This window comes from Coloeus monedula, assembly GCF_965178545.1.
Source record: "Coloeus monedula genome assembly, chromosome: 13".
In the NCBI taxonomy this organism is placed as follows: domain Eukaryota; kingdom Metazoa; phylum Chordata; class Aves; order Passeriformes; family Corvidae; genus Coloeus; species Coloeus monedula.
The window spans coordinates 7,169,642-7,187,043 of NC_138793.1; the positions used below are offsets into that span (position 1 = coordinate 7,169,642).

The following is a 17,402-nucleotide window of genomic DNA, read 5'->3' on the forward strand; positions in this document are numbered from 1 at the left end:
CATGTGATCAGTGCCTTGTGGCTTAACTTGAAGCTATCACGGCTCCTTCTGTTAATCACTAACTAATAAATAGCCAGTATTTGATACTCCAGCTTTATTAATAAACATCTTGGCCTCCACCCAGAGATCAGTTCTGTAGCAGAACCTCATTAGGCAATTCTCACTACTCAATGTGATACTGAAAAAGCACCAGTAATACTGAAGAAAAAGACATTTAGTTGCACTCTCCCTCCTAGAAAAGAGCAAATGAAAGGTGACAAAACCCCAGTGTGTCAGATTTTATTAATGTAATTACCTCCTAGCTCAGGAGTTTACATAGCTTGAGGCTTTGGGTTTTTTTTCTTGGTAAAACAAAGCCCCCATATAGTTACTAAAGGAAGAGTTTTGGCTCCAATTGCACTATACCACTTTAAGAAAGACTACTTTGTTGAATGTCTTCCGCAGAACTACTTCTATCAAAACAGCTCATTTTTGCACACTCAGGTAGACTTTGCTTTGGTATTTACAGTCAGCAATCCAAACACAATACCAATAAGAACTACACTTTTAAAACACAGACATAAAAAGCTATGGGGAGTAAAAGGAGTCACCACATCCTCGTGTTTTGGAAATACCAGTCACAAGATGCCAACTGCAGATCTACATTTCTGGTGTCTCCTTCTCTCCCTCTCCAGTAAATAATGGGCCAAGAAAGAGTATGGGACAAGAACACACCAGCCGGACAAGGCAGACATTCAACAAGTAATGGTTACAAAACAAGTGCTTGGCTCTCAAACTTCAGGAGTCTGACCCCCCCCGAAGTATATGATTTTTAAAAAACAGCTCTATGTAGCAAGGAATTATTTTCTAGAGATAATTCATAAATAATATGAAGTTGTCTAACAAAATAATCCCCCCACATTAAACCACTTTAACTTTCTTCCTACCAGAATTATATCACACCTATTAAAAAATGTAGAACTGAAGTCATACCTAGGATGAATACCAGATTTGTAAGAGGATTAAAACCAACACACCCTGAGTATCACAAACACACTTAATTCTCAGTTCAATAAAATATTGGAATATCAATTTATTAAAAAGTTATGTGAACTGTACATATGTAAACTGCAATATAGTTGAAAAATCTGAAATATATAATTTTAAAGGAAAATCATTTATTTCTGAAAATATTTAAAATATTGCATTTCTGGCAGCAAATTCAAAAGAAGTGCTCTGGAATGGGTGCAGTCTCTCTGTGCATTTGTCTAGCATTTGTCTTCAAGGCGTAAAACATATCTGCTTTCTGATTTTTCACAGCACAATCTTGTGACCACTTTCTTTCTGACTTGTAGAGACAGAATTTGATTTCCAAGAACAGGAGTAGAATTTTAACAGGAAATGCTGTGGTCGTTGTTGGTGCAGACAACACACTTTCCGAGAGTCCACGGCACCTTGGAAATCTGCTAGCCATCCTGCATAAAACTGCACCAGATTGTGCTCACAAGTTACAGAATAAGTCTTTGATTGATAATTTTTCTGTTTATTTCCGCCAAGGCCACAGAAAATACGAAGGCCTTTTCATCTGAAAGGTTAGCATACATGTCAACTTCTTTTTCTTGTTTCTCTGTAGAAGAAAAAAAAGTCACTATTAGAAGCTTTTTCCATTATTTGACGTTAATGCAAGTTACACAGAAATTAATAAATCATGTGAAGTAGTGGAATAGAAGTTAGACAATCAACTCCTATGCACAAAGGGAGTGAGAAAGAGGAGGAAGTAATGGACGCACACAAAGGTGCTGGAAGAGCCACAGAATGAGTCAGCCAACCATGAATTAATTTCTTTTCTTTAACGATGAAGGAAGAATGAGTCGCTAACATAAAGATAAACACGTATTCAAGTGTTCCTTCAGGTTTTTTTGGTTTTAGTGGTTTGGGTTTTTTTTCTTTCACATGAACACCTTCCATCCAAGAAACAAAGTCATTTTACAATATCCTCATTAAACACAACATTTGCCCCCTTACTTTACAACTACATGAAAGAAACCTGAGAGTTTAATGACAGTGTCAAAGGCCAAAGAGCAGATACTTGGACGAAGTCAGGCTCCAAATTTATCATCATGCACATTTCTGGACTTTCTACACTACAGACTTTCCATCTTATCCCAGCTGTAGAACAATGCTAACACTGCACTGAGCAAGTAAAAGCCCGTGAGTTCCCTCTGCTGATGTTGGCTCGCTTCAATGCCACAGACACACAACAGGAAGCCATCAAAAAGTTTACATACTGCAGTGCTCAAATAAACTACGTTGCACTACAAAAATTCATAAAATAGTACAATTTGAGAAATACCACTTTCATAAATACCACCACCTCCAGATCATGAGTAGTTCTATCCCAGTTTAGCTAGCCAGAGGTTGCTGACACACATTGTTAAGAAAATAAAGCCAACAAAGAAACAGTTTTGTCAACAGAATACCAGGCTTGCAAACACAAGGAAGAGAGAAATATGTTCAGAGCTTTCAGCTGTGGAACTCCATCTCCAATCCAGGTTCCACAGTGGCCTGGACTCATTACCCCCCTGTCTCACTAACACATAGTCACACATGTTCACTCAGGCAACTGCTCCACCAAGACACCTAAACTAGCATGGGAAAGCCAAAGAAAAGGCAGTGCCAGAAAATAATGGAAAGCACCATGAGGAAAAAAGACACCAGCATCTCCTATCTCCACCTACCCACACAGCCTTCAATGCTCACATTCATAACAATGGTTTTAGAGTAGGCAACATTTGTGTTACAGCTATGGAGAGAATTCGAGCAGACTGCCTTCCACAAGTGCTTGTACTAATCAACTATGTGGTAAAACCTCAAAAATCCTTTGCCACTGTGTTCTGACATAATATTGATAGAGAAATAGCAGAAACCAGCTTTTTGCTGACTTCCTGGCTATGCAAGACAATATCCTCTAGTGTACTGAGTTTGAAATGAGTTTGAAACCGAATTTCGCTGCAAGTCCTACCCCACAGTTTAAGACAAATCAGTTTCTGTATGTACACTCTGGGTTGCTCCACTTCCTCCCTCTCACCATTTAAAAATTAACAGTGCAGGGAGTTGTTCAGAGCACACACACTACACACACTGGTTATTCCACATTAACCTCTTCTATTTCCATATCTAAGCCCCACCCCTTGTTTCATGCTTCCTGATCCGAACGAATCCAGCCACAACTTGGATATATCAGCACCCAGCAAAATTAAAAATACTCCCCCTGTACCACGCCCTGGTTGCTGTTAACAGACTGTGGACTTCTCAGTTTCCCTTCCTCCCTGTCCTCTCAGATCAGCCTTATCCTGAGAGACTTCAGTTTACTCAAATCTTGGTATCAGGGATTAACAGGTGTGCAAGCTTCATGCACTCTCAGGACAATTGTAGTTCTCATCAGTAACAAGTGAAGAGCTCACAGCTGCATGACATTTTATCATACACTAGTCACAGGATACCACAACTTACACACACACTCTGAAAACTTTCCACTTTAGTCTTATCTGAGAGGAGTTTTGACTCATTTTTCTATTATGAGCAAAAGAAAAATGGTATTGTGTTTCTCTAAGATAGTAAGACATTGAATACTAAGGGGTTTGTTATACAACTGAGAGGCTATTTAGGCAAAAATAGCTTTTCTGGAGCACACCTCTTGCACCCCCAGATCTCCTGCAACCCACTTATACCACAGCCCTTAGAACAGTGACTACGTGTAAATCACATATGGACCTTCCCCTTCACAAATTTTGTATGGATTCATTTTTCAAGGCAGCAAGTTACTTCAAATATGCACACTGGGCAAGCAAATGTTCGAGTAATCCAGCTGAAAATTACTGGAAAAAGAAAACTTGCATCAAGAAAATGTATTCATCTTAAGTTTTATCAGGATACTGAAATGTATGTATATACCTTTATGAAGATTTGTCTTGCTAAGTAACAAGTCTGCTTCAGCAAGTCTACAGACTACACTTACTGAGACTTGCTTGCTGGTAACCTCTTTCAGAATAACCAAGACCACTTCCTCCAGCATACAAGTGTTTTTGTTTGCTTTAATACAATCAGGGGTTATTACCCAGATAACAAGGCAGCCTGGGAACCAATCTAGCTGTGTGTCACAGTCCCACACAGTAAAACAAAGAACACACCCCCACAACAAAATCAGAGTCAAATTATTATGGAGTGTTTGTATTTTCAAAATACATTGTAGTACATCTGACAAAGAAATTGAGTGACAATTTTGACAAGCCAAGGCTGAAGGAAGAAGTTCCTATATCCCAGGGTCATCACATGGCTCTGAAACATGTGACAGGACGATTTTCTGGTCCCAGTACTGCCATATCCCCTCAATCTACATCTGCTTCCTCTTTCCTCCCCCTCCATTCCTTCTTGCTAAATCTGCAATAGCAGGGAAAATAGCTTGTTTTAAAAAGCCTTTTTGATTATTCTATTCTTCTTAATTGCTGCAGCTCTTTGCTCTAATATGAGCCAGTCACAAAGGACACAAAAGAACCACTCAAAGGCACAGACATAACTGGGAACAAGCACACTGTGTATGGAAGAGCATGACAAGCAAAGCTACAGATGTCATGAGGGTCTTCAGGAATGAAATTTTCAGAGCTAGATGGTCTTCAAATGTACAGATAATCTGTTCTTCCATGTTATTACAACTGAGGTGTTTTCTGTCTGCCTGTTTTTCCATTTACAAATACATTAGGAACCAACTATTTAAACACCATGCAAGCAGTGGCTTCTTTTCAAGTCTTTGGGGCAAAAGGACAGCACAACCTCTGTGGCAAGTAACATGTACCCAAAATATCCTAGAGACATACAACAGGCAAGGAAATAAGATACTTAAAGTCTAACACACAAAGCTGACATCTTGCACTCCAGAGCTGGCTTTCAACACTAGACACGCTGCTACAAGGACTAGCAACCACTCACACAAAAACCACCTTAACTCTAGTAGAATTACAGTTGCTTAATATACACAAACAACACTATCAAGGAGCAGGTGCAGTAAAGGAGTAATATTTCTACAATTCCCACTAATTACTCCACACATAGTAGTATCAATTTTGTATGCAACTTGAAAAGGGAGAGGTGAGTGTAAACCTATTTTAGTAACTACTTACAAAAGGATGAGTTCCCTGCTGAATTTGTTTTTATAGCCATGACAGTCTTATATATAATTTTTTTTTTTTATTCTGCCCAATAATCCCTATGGTGGTCTAAATACACTGTAGTCTGACATAACCAGAACTCAGAAGTAAGAAAATATTGTAAGCCTACTTTCTCCTGAACAGTAAGATGTGCTGTACTGGAGCAAAGACTATGACAAACGGGTGTGAGGCCAATCCCTGCACTAGCTCTGCACAAGAGGCTGAGGAAGAAACAGCCATCACAAGATCAAGTAAAGGAGATGGTAAAAACAGCACAAGAAGAGGAAGGCAACCTTATCAAGTGAGATTCAACTTTAAAAAAACACCAAGAAGAGGCACACCACGCACACTCTTATGCAAAGATCCCACTATATCCATATCTCTACCTGAGTTTTCTACCTCAAAGCACTGGTGTATGCTCACACTTCAGAGTCTGCAGCAAGAGGTTAGAAACATTCAGCTTAGTTTTGGATAGGAAAATATGTTCTCTAAATATCCCTCCTGCTGTCAAACTCTTGCTTTTTGGAAACTATAAAACATGTCTAAAGAGAATTAATCTTTTCCTTTGGTTGCTTAGGTTGCTTTGGTCTTTGTCAGGGGACAGAAAAGAACATTCACTTTTATAGGGCAACCCAAGCTTGCTGGAATTTTAAAACCAATGCTGTTTGTGAACTAGACTGGAAATTAAATGCCTAGATAGGATCCTAAAGCTACCAGACAAAGTCCAGCTTGGGTCAGTAACAAATAGGGAAGCTACACACATCATTAAATTCTGTGCAATAGTGAAGAGATTAGGTACTACAAGTACATTTCTATTACAGTAAAACAATTGCCATCTGGACAATATACAGAAATGAAATTCCACCTCCTCTTCCCACATTGAAAACACTTAAAAACCTCCAACAAATCCAAATTTATACTTGGTTTTTACATTAAAGAAACATTAAGGAAGTTTTACATTAAACAGCAGAGATATCAAAATTGGTTTTGAAAAGTCAGAAATTAAAGGAATTTTCAACATGGATCAACACCCTTTTTTTTGTAAGGTGGAAGGGAAAAAATAATTGCATTTCTGAGTTATGCCATAACATATACTTCAAGGCTTCAGGAGTTTTTACGAACAGTATCTTTTGAATATTTGTATGAAGTCTTGTTATCCCCCTTTTATCTGTCTTCCTTTTTAAGTCCATGCTAAGTTTTGGATTCACAATTCACATCTAAAATTACTACCTCCAAAAACACAGCTAGAAAATGCAGTGTCAATAGGCTCTTAAAACAAGAGGAACCCTAAGCGACAGTTACACTCTTGAGTGGTTCTAGAATTACTCTAGTCATGTAACAGCCTCTTTAGTGTGTAATGATTAAAAACAGCAGGTCACCAAGGAACCCTATATAGGCAAGGAGGCATTCTTTCCTCTAGAAACACAGGACCAAAATTCAGGTCATAGTAGTGATTCAAGATGCCTTTTTTACTTTGACCCTCCAAAAGGTTTCAAGAAACTTTTAAAGTAATCCAGTTATCCTAATCCCCTTTCTGACAACAGATATCATTATATGGTTTGTCCTTGTGATATAGAGCAGGAGCACCTCAACAAAAAAAAAACAAAACAACACAAAATAAAAAACCTACTTATCCAATGGCTTTCAACCTACATGTTGAAACTTGATACAGTGGCTAAAAATACAGATTTAGATCTTTGTAGTTAGTTTTATCAGACACTGAAACATAAAACCAGAGGTCTCTACAGATGCAAAACAGTTCCTTCCCCACATTAAGGTATCAGGTACTGGCTGAACTAGTCTAGTTAAATGGTTTGAATGGTATAAAGGTTTACTGATTTAAAAAAGATACAAATAGAAAATCCAACACACATTTCTCCAGCACTCATACCTCTTTCCTCTTCGTGCTTTTTCGCTGAGGCACTCTTAGGTCTTCCTCTTCCTCGTCTGCTATGATCTGAATGGCTGTTAGACCTGGATCTTTTTCGGTTTTCTAAATCTTTATTTACTGCAGAATTTATCTTCTCTCGCTTAACTCTCTCTGTCCGCCTCCTTTTGGCCTCACTCTTGTTTTCTGTGCAAATGAACAGAAATGGCATGATCCAGGGTTGTTTACACCTTTGTTATTAATTTATTCTTAATGCTTACCCCACAAATTAACTTTTTCCTTTAAAGTGGTCAGATGCCTATACCTTTACAGAACAATTGCATCTGCATGATATCCATGCAGAAATTAAGGTGTCAGATCCAGAAGGACGCTTCACTTCTTAGTTACAAGGATCAAGCCTTTAATTACTTCAAATGCATTTTGCAGCATGAGATGTTTGCTGATACACAAGAAGCTGTTTCCGAAATAAGATGGGAACACAAACTGCACACATCACAGCCTTTAAGACAGCCCATTGTATCTGTTCCACTAGGAAAAGTTTATCATACAGCAAACACCACAGCACCTGGGCTTCTTTTGACACTAACAATGAAATCATTGCTGCTGCTCAGACAAATCAAATGGTGAGTCAACGGTGCTGCCAGTAAATGCCACAAAACACAGTGTACGTGTCCCACCACACCCAGCCTATGACAAGGCCTTCTCATGGTCAATGCAGAACAGGTGTATTGTTTTCCTAAACACCAAAGTCATTAAAAGAAAAGAGTATTTACATGAGTTTTATCTGAAGTTAAGTATGAATTAATGAGCTTGGGTGCCAAAAATAGTACAGTCACCACAGCACACTCATGGATTAGCTGCACATTTGCAAGGCTGCAGCACCACTCTGCAGTAGCTATACTGCTGAAAATATAGAAACAACATTTTCTAGAATTTGTGGTTACCTTAGGAGCACAATATAGACATACACAGTCTCCTACTGTATCTCTCTGGGGAACTGATTTCTTCTGGCTGCAGCTGTCCCATTAATCTTGTACAAGCTGGAAAGCAAGGTCCAGTCACTAATGCTAATACAGAACCTGCATTTCACAGTGTCACAGCCAGGGTGGGGTAGAAGGGGGAAACCTCTGCAGACCAACCTGTCCAACCCCTACTCACACAAGGACACCAAGAGCCAGTTGCCCAGGACCACATCCAGAAGGCTTTTGCGTACCTCCAAGGATAGAGACTCCACAACCTCTTGGACAACCTGTGCCAGTGCTTGGTCACACTCACAGTAAAAAGCACTTTCTAGAGCTGCTTTCCAGCAGGATGGCCCCCAGCATATATTCATTTTGCCTCAACTGGTGCATTTCCTCTGTACAAAGTTGAATTATACAACCAGATTATGGCCTTCAGCTTTATTTGGTAACTACTTTACCAAAAAAGGGGGAAGAGGAAAGAAAATTGACCAACACTTCCAACCTACCACAGACATTTCTTAACCTCCTCTACCTTGAAAGTTGTCAGCACAATGTCACCTAATTCCTACAAGTGGTAATCTACAACTATCCTTCAGAACATTGATACAAAACATCAAATAGCTGACTTCCATTTTGTAGGTCTGATGGATGATTTTAAAAAGTAGGTATTATAGATCAGATATTTGTTGGGTTTGGGTCAGGGGTTTTTTTTGTTTGTTTTGGTTTTTGGTTGGGTTTTGTGGGTTTTTTTTGTTTGTTTGTTTGTTTTGGGTTTTTTTAAATATATATATATATATCTTTCCTGTCAGGCTCTTGTTCTGACTAATTCCTACTACTGGAGAAAGTGATAAAAACGAACACAAAGAGAATGCTATCCATGCCACAATGCACATTCAACTGACTTCTTACTGAGTCCATCAACAAAAGACACACAAGTTAGGCACAAAAAAAGCACTATTTAATTTAAACATGGAGAGAGAAGCAAGACCCACCCAGTTTTAGATTAAACATTATGACTGATTTTTTATTTTCTGAAAACCCAGCTTCAATCAGCATGTACTCTGAAATCAGATCCTTTTGGGACCTCTATACATTTAGTTTCAAAACAGGATTAACACAAACCATTCTCTAAGGGGTTATTTTGCATCATGATCAATGTGTGCCCCTAGAACATACACAGAATAAATGCCAACATCACAAGTACAAAGGAAGATTGAAAATACCAGCTTTCCCCCTCCTCAAGATTCAAGAAAAATTAACACATTCGAAGTCTACTCTGCACAAATTTACGGGAAAGTGAACTGACAACAGTCAATTTACACAGAGAAGTAAAACACTATCTTCTGCCTCCAGGAAATAAGGGGAAAGAACTGTTGCCCCCTTCTCCCCCACTCTGTAAGTATTACCTGTGATGGGTGGTGATCTCTCAGCACGTTTAGCATGCAAGAGTTTTCGACTGATAAATATGTAGCCACAGGGACATGATTTACATGCAACAGGAACCTGGGAAAACAAAAGACAGATTTTTCAGATAATTGCAAATTATGACAAAACTCCTGTCCCATGAAGAAAAAACACACTTAGTAACTCACATTTTGTCCTCAGAGATAACTCTTCAAACTCAGTCTGTACTGCAAACTATGGCCTGTACTGTTACTGTATTTAAACATAGTAAAACCAGATTCGGCTGTAAATCACTCACCAAGCTTTTTCTTTATGCAGTTGTTAAAAATCAAGCTTGAAATGTACAGCTGTTGTGATTGCTTTGCACTACTTTTCCCCAGACTGGCAGGAAGGGGGTGGGGGAAAGTAGAGAGCATTAAAGGAAGGCTGAATTAAAATAGAATTACAATTTCTCTTCAGAGCTCTCAAATATCAGCAGTCAAATCAGTCAGACATTTCCAGTTTTGCTTCCTCTATTTACTTGGAAAAAAAAAATTATGAGTTAAACCCTACGTTGTGAATGCATTCACTTTCAGAAGCATTTGAAAGCAGCTCCTTTAGAGAGCAGGAGCAGCTTTAGAGGCACAATAGAGCCTGAAGCAAAACAGATGCATTTGTAGCACATTGCCACAGCGCTGCAGACAAGGCCGGGTGGGTACAGAAGAACCTCGTTAATTCAAAATGCAAATAACTCAGCCCAGCCAGACAAGAACTGACTGCAGGCCCAGGAGTTTCAGAGAATACAGTGCCTCTGATCAGCTAAGCAGACAGCAGCAGCATGCTCCCCCAGAAAATGACAATGTAAAACAAGAAATCCCACTTTTAGTATGAAAAATAACAAAAATCCACTTAGCAATTTTAAAAAAGCAACACTGATAAACTACAAACCTCATTACCTTAGTACCAAGATCTTTTGAGATCTTTTAGAGTATTAAGGAATACACCATGTTGCTTTGATTAGGTTTAAGACTGAAAACACAAATCAAAGCAAGTTTAGGCAGAGATCTGGAAGAGATTAAATAACACACATTAAAGTGGAGTCATGCTGAAGCATGACAGTGGGGGGAAAAAAAGGCAGGAGGTAATTTCTCAAATGTAATTCTTTAAGACAGGTCACTACAAGTTTGCCAATGTCCACTGAAACAAACAGGAGCACAGAACCACAACTGCCTCCTCAATTTAACCAGACATGGAGAAGCATCAAGTTCCAAAGTTCTACTGATTCAAAAAACCCTGCCAAATTTGTATGTGAATTTGTAAAGGGGAACTTAACTGCTACTCAGAATAAATAAATTATTTTGCTTTCTGTAGCACATCTGAACTCCTGCACTTCACCCTACAAAAAGCTTACAGATAGACTTTTTGATACAGGTTTTACAGAACTAGAGATTTTAATTCCCTTTATGGAGACATTGACAAAATAAAAACAAGTCCAACAGAGGTTTATTGAACCTTAAAGGTCAGAATTTAGCAGGCTCGCGTGCACGCTTGTTTCCTTGTTCATACGTCAGTGTAACAGTACTAAAGTCCTACTATCCAGAAGATAATTTGTGTGTGTTCTTAAGGTGATAGAGAGTTCCAGCTAAATCCGTTTTTGAACACTTGGGTCTCTCCAATAATGACGTTTCCAGGCTTGTTGTAAAAAAAAACTTTGGCAAAGCCACCCCAGGGGATTGGAACAGAGTCAGTATTTTTCAACGAACTCAGCTGTGTTTAACAGAACAATACTGTTCTAGTGTTACAGGTTTAGCATGTAGGGAGGGGTGTGCACCATTTGAGGGTGGGGGTCTGGGGGAAGGGGTTTATCACTGAAACCTATCGGTTATCCTTTGAAGACCCACACTGGTAACATCCTGTAACATAATTAAGGCAACAGAGTCCTAAACACAATTTCACGCTGTTTAACGTTTTCCTAACAAAAAGGAAATTTTCTCATACAAGACATTTTACCTGATGCTAAATTAAGAAGTGATAATTATTTCCTCAGATTGACTGCAAATACTTCAGGCTCTCTAGTTTAACGGGGCTATGCTTTGGTTGTGAAAATATTGAAATATGACATTTTATCTAAACTACAACAGAAAAATATTTTAAAGTCTAAGAAGTGTTACTCAATATTTCGCTCCAAAATTGTGGCTGTCTAAATATTTCCATGCATGCCACTTCTAGTGAAAAAAATCACTAACAAATACTAAGCCCTTGCTTAAGGAGGAATTTAAGAAACACCAGTACAGGACACAGTCACTTAAGAATTATATGAGAATTTCCTTAAATTCTGCAAAGGGTTCATCTGTACTGTAGGCTTTAGTTCCTTGCTCCCTCTCAAGTATTTGGCAGTGGAAAACAAGGTCCTATGAGCAATGTGTGCCAAGGCAGAACATATATGCACATTAAATCCATGTAAGCCACAGAAGAGTTGCTAACAGAAAATCTACACTGACAAAAACTAAAACACATAATATGCATGTAAGTGCAGAACAAAGTGAAAGTTTTCACGTCAGCTTAAAAAGCCTGCAATGTTTGCTTACTTATTGTTAGTAGTTTGACATTCACTACACTTATTAAAAAAATCCAAAACAAACAAAAACACCACCGCTCTCATATATGACTTCTCACTCATTTTCGTTTCTCCTTTCACCAACTGAATAACCAGAACTTGGCACACGATTTCTTTCTCAGAAATAGTATTTCAGTGACGTGCTTAACGTGCATTTGCAGTGGTTGATCTGTTGGTTAAAACATGAAAGGACGCCCACACACAGCTCAGCACTCCCAACTGTGCCAGGATGAGTAGGAACACTGTAAAAACTATGCAAGTCAGAACAAATAATGTGATTTTTTTAAAAGCTATGCAAGTAGAGAAAAATTATATGAGACTTCTAATTTTTTTTTAAGTATGGCTACACCAGTGAATAGGGGTGACTTTCCAGGGTCACATAACAGAGCCGAGGTTCCCAGGAGCGCATGTGACAGGCGCTGCCCCTCGGCCGAGCCCCACAGCCGCCGCTGCAGCGCCGGGCCATTGTTCGGAGCTCCGCTGGAACGAACTCGCCTGCTTTTAATACTCACATCATTCCCAGTAAATGGAGACAAGCTCCTGACACGGCAGCGGTGCAAAGCAGCTGCCGCTCGTGTGAGTAGCTCCATTTTGTGCCCACAAGGAACCCGCAGTGGGACACCAACAGCTCACGCGGGCACTCGGGAACAGGGCGCAAATTGCACCAGAGGTCTCGGTTTCGCTGCTTCCGAACCACCCCATGAGAAAACAAAACCTCCGAGCCCCCTCCCGCTCATCCCTGGGCACATTAGTCATCCAAAGGGCAAACTGCATTATATAAATCTCCCAGTTCATTGTATTTTTAACAAATCACACAGTTACTAAACAACACCAGCACATAAACAAGCGGTTCTGCAGCCTCGCAGAAACCTCTCAGCACAATACAACTACTCCACTACCCTGCCAGAGGGACGCGGTGTTCAACACACATTCCATGCAAAAGATGCAAAGGCAACAACCATCTAGTTCACACAAACATCGACTCGCAGCCGCACGGAGCCGGTCTGCCCGCTCCGCCCTCCGCAGCCCAGCGCTCCGCCGCCAGCCGCTCACCTGCTGGTCGCACTCCGGGCAGGACTTGGTGGCCATCTTCACTTTCTTGGCCCTACTGGAGGACATGCTCGCTGCTGCCGTGGCTGGGCTGACACGGCCGCGGCCGGAGCACCGCCCGCCCCGGGAGGAGCCGGCGGGAAGAAGGAGGCGGAGTGAGGAGCCGCCGAGAGGAGCGGGAGGAAGGAGGCGGAGTGAGGAGCCGCCGAGAGGAGCGGGAGGAAGGAGGCGGAGTGAGAAGCCGGCGAGCGGAGCGGGAGGGAAGGAGGCGGAGTGAGGAGCCGCCGGGAGGAGCGGGAGGAGCGAACAGGAGGAGGCGGCCAGAGCAGGAGGCGGCGGGAGGAGCCTGAGGAGCCCCGCGCGCCCCCGACAGAAGACAAGCCCCGCCCATCCCCGCGCGCGCGAGCGGCCGACCCCGCCCGCGCCGCCGGATTGGCTGCGCGCGGGTGGCGCTGGGGCCCCCTGGCGGCCGCGCTGGGAACGGCCCGGGGGTTGAAGGGACCCGCAATGATGAGGGGGAGCCGGAATGATGAGGGGGAGCCGGAATGATGAGGGGAGCTGGAATGATGAGGGGACCCGCAATGATGAGGGGAGCCGGAATGACGAGGGGAGCCCGAATGACGAGGGGAGCCGGAATGACGAGGGGAGCCCGAATGACGAGGGGAGCCCGAATGATGAGGGGAGCCGGAATGACGAGGGGAGCCCGAATGATGAGGGGAGCCCGAATGATGAGGGGAGCCGGAATGATGAGGGGAGCCGGAATGACGAGGGGAGCCGGAATGATGAGGGGAGCCGGAATGATGAGGGGAGCCGGAATGACGAGGGGAGCCCGAATGATGAGGGGAGCCCGAATGATGAGGGGAGCCGGAATGAGGGAGCCCGGCATTGGCGGGAGCCTGACTGAAATGTCCGTGCCGTCAGGAAGCACCAAACACCATTTCTCTAGTCTAAATCTCAATTCAGAAAAAGACAAGCCGCAGCAGAGGGGGATGTTTATCACCTGCTGCACTGGTGCCTTTGGGAGGCTGGTGGTCCAAGAACAGGGTGTGTGGCCATGCCTCTGAGTGGGGTCACGCTCACAAATGGGATGTTTTCGAGTACAATGCCCTCAGACAGCAGTATGCTACTGCCAAACCACTATCAGGACCAGAGCAACAGGAGCAGCTATCTCAGCAGGGCCTGAATTTCTGACACATTGATGCATTTATGTCCTAGCGAATATCCCCCAGATTGTCATGCCAGCCCTCTCCATCCTTACTTCCCATATAGTATGATGAATAAAGAATCAAACATCGTTTGCAATGTCCTCTCCTGTGCCAGTACAACCTGGTTTTTTTGTCTTCCCCTTCCACCAGTCTCTACCTTGAGCCTGGTTCCCACACAGGGCATGAGAACGTCCTGCTCTGTCCTTGTGAGCACTGAGGCTCCCCATGCGTGTGGTGGTTTCTGGCTGTGTACACAGTTACTAGACTGGCTTATTTGCCCTTTTCCTTTCCTCCTCAGTATTTAAGTTATGACTCAGAGGGTGGATTTGTTTCCCTGTTCTCCCTGCATATTGTTTCCAGCCTATACCAGTCCAGTGGCGTAGGTCTTTCTCTAGAGATACACAAAGACAAGACAGGTTTATTTTCCATATAAACTCTGACTGCCGCCAAAACGCAGATTTTTTTCTATGCAGGCACAACATCCAGATTTCACTCCTGAATCCACACCAAATCCATGCAACCAGGACCTTGAGTTTACATTTGGATTTTTAGTTTTTTTTCCTTAACTGATAGGGCCCAGACATAGCAAAACATAGAAAGGTATTTGAGGAGGATTTAAAACAGCAGGGGGCTCTGCTGAGTATAGTAACAGTATCTAGTAAATAAATTAATCAATATACAAGAGAGCTCACAGACATCTGTGACAATACCCTGTTTTTCTTTATAGTCAGTAACAGCTGTTCAACAACTCCATACAAACAAAAATGTTTTCCTTATTGAATGCGAACAAGATAGTTCCCAGCTAGAAAACTGATTTACCAGACACGTATTTTTCATGTTACTCTAATTTTTTAACACATTAATTTTGAGTTCTGCAAGTCCAGGACTATTTCTTTTACACAATTTCAGAGGTTTAATCCAGCACTGAGATAAAAACAACAAATACCTTTTTAAGGGTACAGGTCCCTTCTCTCTTAACAGAGTCAATGAGAGGCACTTTGCAAGACCAAGCCTCACTTAAAATGTGTTTTACACCAATTTAAAATAGAAAATAAAGAAAGTTATGTGATTTCTCTATCCCATCAAAAGCTACACATGACTTTGTAAGTACCTGATGGCTTATTTTCTTGGCTGTTGTCACCACAGACTCCAGCTAAGCTGAACGGCCTGAGATGTTTCACCCATCACTGCCTGACACATCAACTGCCTGCACATCGCAGTATTTTGGTGTGCAACTATAATTTTACAAGGAAACAAAAAGTAGGAACAATTCACATATATAATCCACTTTAGAGTGGGAGAGAGATGCACTCCTGAGTTGTATTTCTGCTCACCACTCCAAGCAATTTGGAAGCATCCTACTCTCCTGCAGTGTCCCCTGGGACAGCTGACAGCCTTGGGCTCTGTCAGCCTCAAAGTGCTGACAAAACACAGCAAACTGAGAAATTAAATTCCTAAAGTGCTGTGCAACCTTGTGTCAAAAAGGTTATAAAACACATCCTGGTTAAGTTACAACTTCCTAATTAGGAAGCCATAATCAGCAGGGGTTTTATTCTTTCCACGGCCAAAGTACTATCTAGAGAATTCTTAAGTTATAGCTAAAATACAAGAATAGGATAAATGAGAGCAAAATTACAAATAATAGCAAGAGGTAGATGATAATATTTGCAATGTTACCATGAAGGCATTGAAGTTGTAATGTGACAGTATTCAACTGGCAAGAAGAAAGTACTATATAAAAAATACATTGATTATACAAACAAGCTTTAACCCTATTTTATTACTCTAATTTTGGTAATTTTGATAATAACAGTAGTTTGTAATAATAATGTTACTGTGCTTCTCACCAGTAGATTTCAGGGCAGCTGTAATCTGAGTCCCCTCTGAGTCCTTTCATAAGGAATCAAAGTCATGCCTAACAAGTCCTTTGAGATTTCATTACTCTGAACTTGGGTAAGAACAACATTTAAGCAGCACAAATGTTGGCTTCGCTGTCCAAGTACAGCTAAATATTGAGTGTTTCCCAGCTACAAAGCAATTTTTAATACAAAATGTTGTTAAGCATTGATGCCTCTTGGTTTCAGAAAGCCCAGGCTTAGGCTGTCTCCTGCCTCCAGCTCAGCTGAGCATATTAAAGCTTGCCTGAGAATAAAGGGCCACTGCCCCAGATTTTTAAAAAAAGCTTTTCTTAAAATACCAATAACTTAAACTATTTAATGGCAGTAGCACCTACTGTTCCTCAAAAAAAAGGCTTCCAGCATTTTATTCTCACGTATCAGGCCTTTTTTGTGGGAAACTTTTAAAATCCACATGGTGTTCAGAACCATTTGGTTTCTACAAAATAATTTATTTTCACCAAAAATCTTACATTTTCATAGAGCGTCTTTTCAATTGGTTCTTATGAAGAGAATTCAATAGACTATTTTAAACATTCCATCTGAATTTGGTTTTGGGGTAGGAGGTTGAGCTTTTGTTTTGTTTTGTTTTTTGCTTATCATGAGATAATGAGTGTTGCTAAACGTTAAGATATGAAGTCACTTAAATGGCACTTTTGCAGTGGACTGCATTGAGCTTTGCACCAAATCTTAAAGATTTATGTTCAGTTTGAAGAACAGTAGGAACAGTAATTTCTCTGAAAACGCTGCTTGTACTCTGAACTGCTACCATGAGCAGTACTCCACAGGAAAAAAACATCCTCTCTACTTGTACAACACAGAATACAGAAAACCTTGCTCTTTTTGTCTATACAAATCTAGTTTTCATTATGTGGTTTCCATTTACTTAGTGTGCTCAAAGATTCCTAAATATCATTAAAAACACTTTGGCATTTTAAGCTATTGAGAGCAGTTTTCTATCCAGTGTCTTTATTTCAATGAAACAGCAGCAGTAGAATGAATGCTCAGTTACCACATGTCATTATTGTAATCATGGGGTTTAAACCATGCAACTATTCATGGCAAAGCAGCTTGCTGAAGGTCTGTCAGAATGGAAACATGTGAGAGTAGCTGTTAGTCTGTTTATCACCTTTATTTCTCCAAGTCTCCATCTATCTTTCCATGTATTTATACATTTGCTGTTGTTCTCTAGCTCGGCACCATCAATACGAAATTCATT

General features: G+C 41.0%; 1 protein-coding gene across 1 annotated transcript; it reads right to left on the reverse strand.

The window, feature by feature from the left end:
- Window positions 1-1,099: 1,099 nt before the first annotated feature.
- LOC309578005 (UPF0547 protein C16orf87) lies at window positions 1,100-13,202 on the reverse strand. The gene is made up of 4 exons (XM_082290327.1): window positions 13,087-13,202; window positions 9,440-9,536; window positions 7,075-7,257; window positions 1,100-1,606 (listed from the first exon to the last, which is right to left on the reverse strand). The coding sequence occupies exons 1-4, from the start codon at window positions 13,150-13,152 to the stop codon at window positions 1,488-1,490; spliced, it is 465 nt and encodes a 154-aa protein (XP_082146453.1). The 5' UTR covers window positions 13,153-13,202; the 3' UTR covers window positions 1,100-1,487.
- Window positions 13,203-17,402: the final 4,200 nt, after the last annotated feature.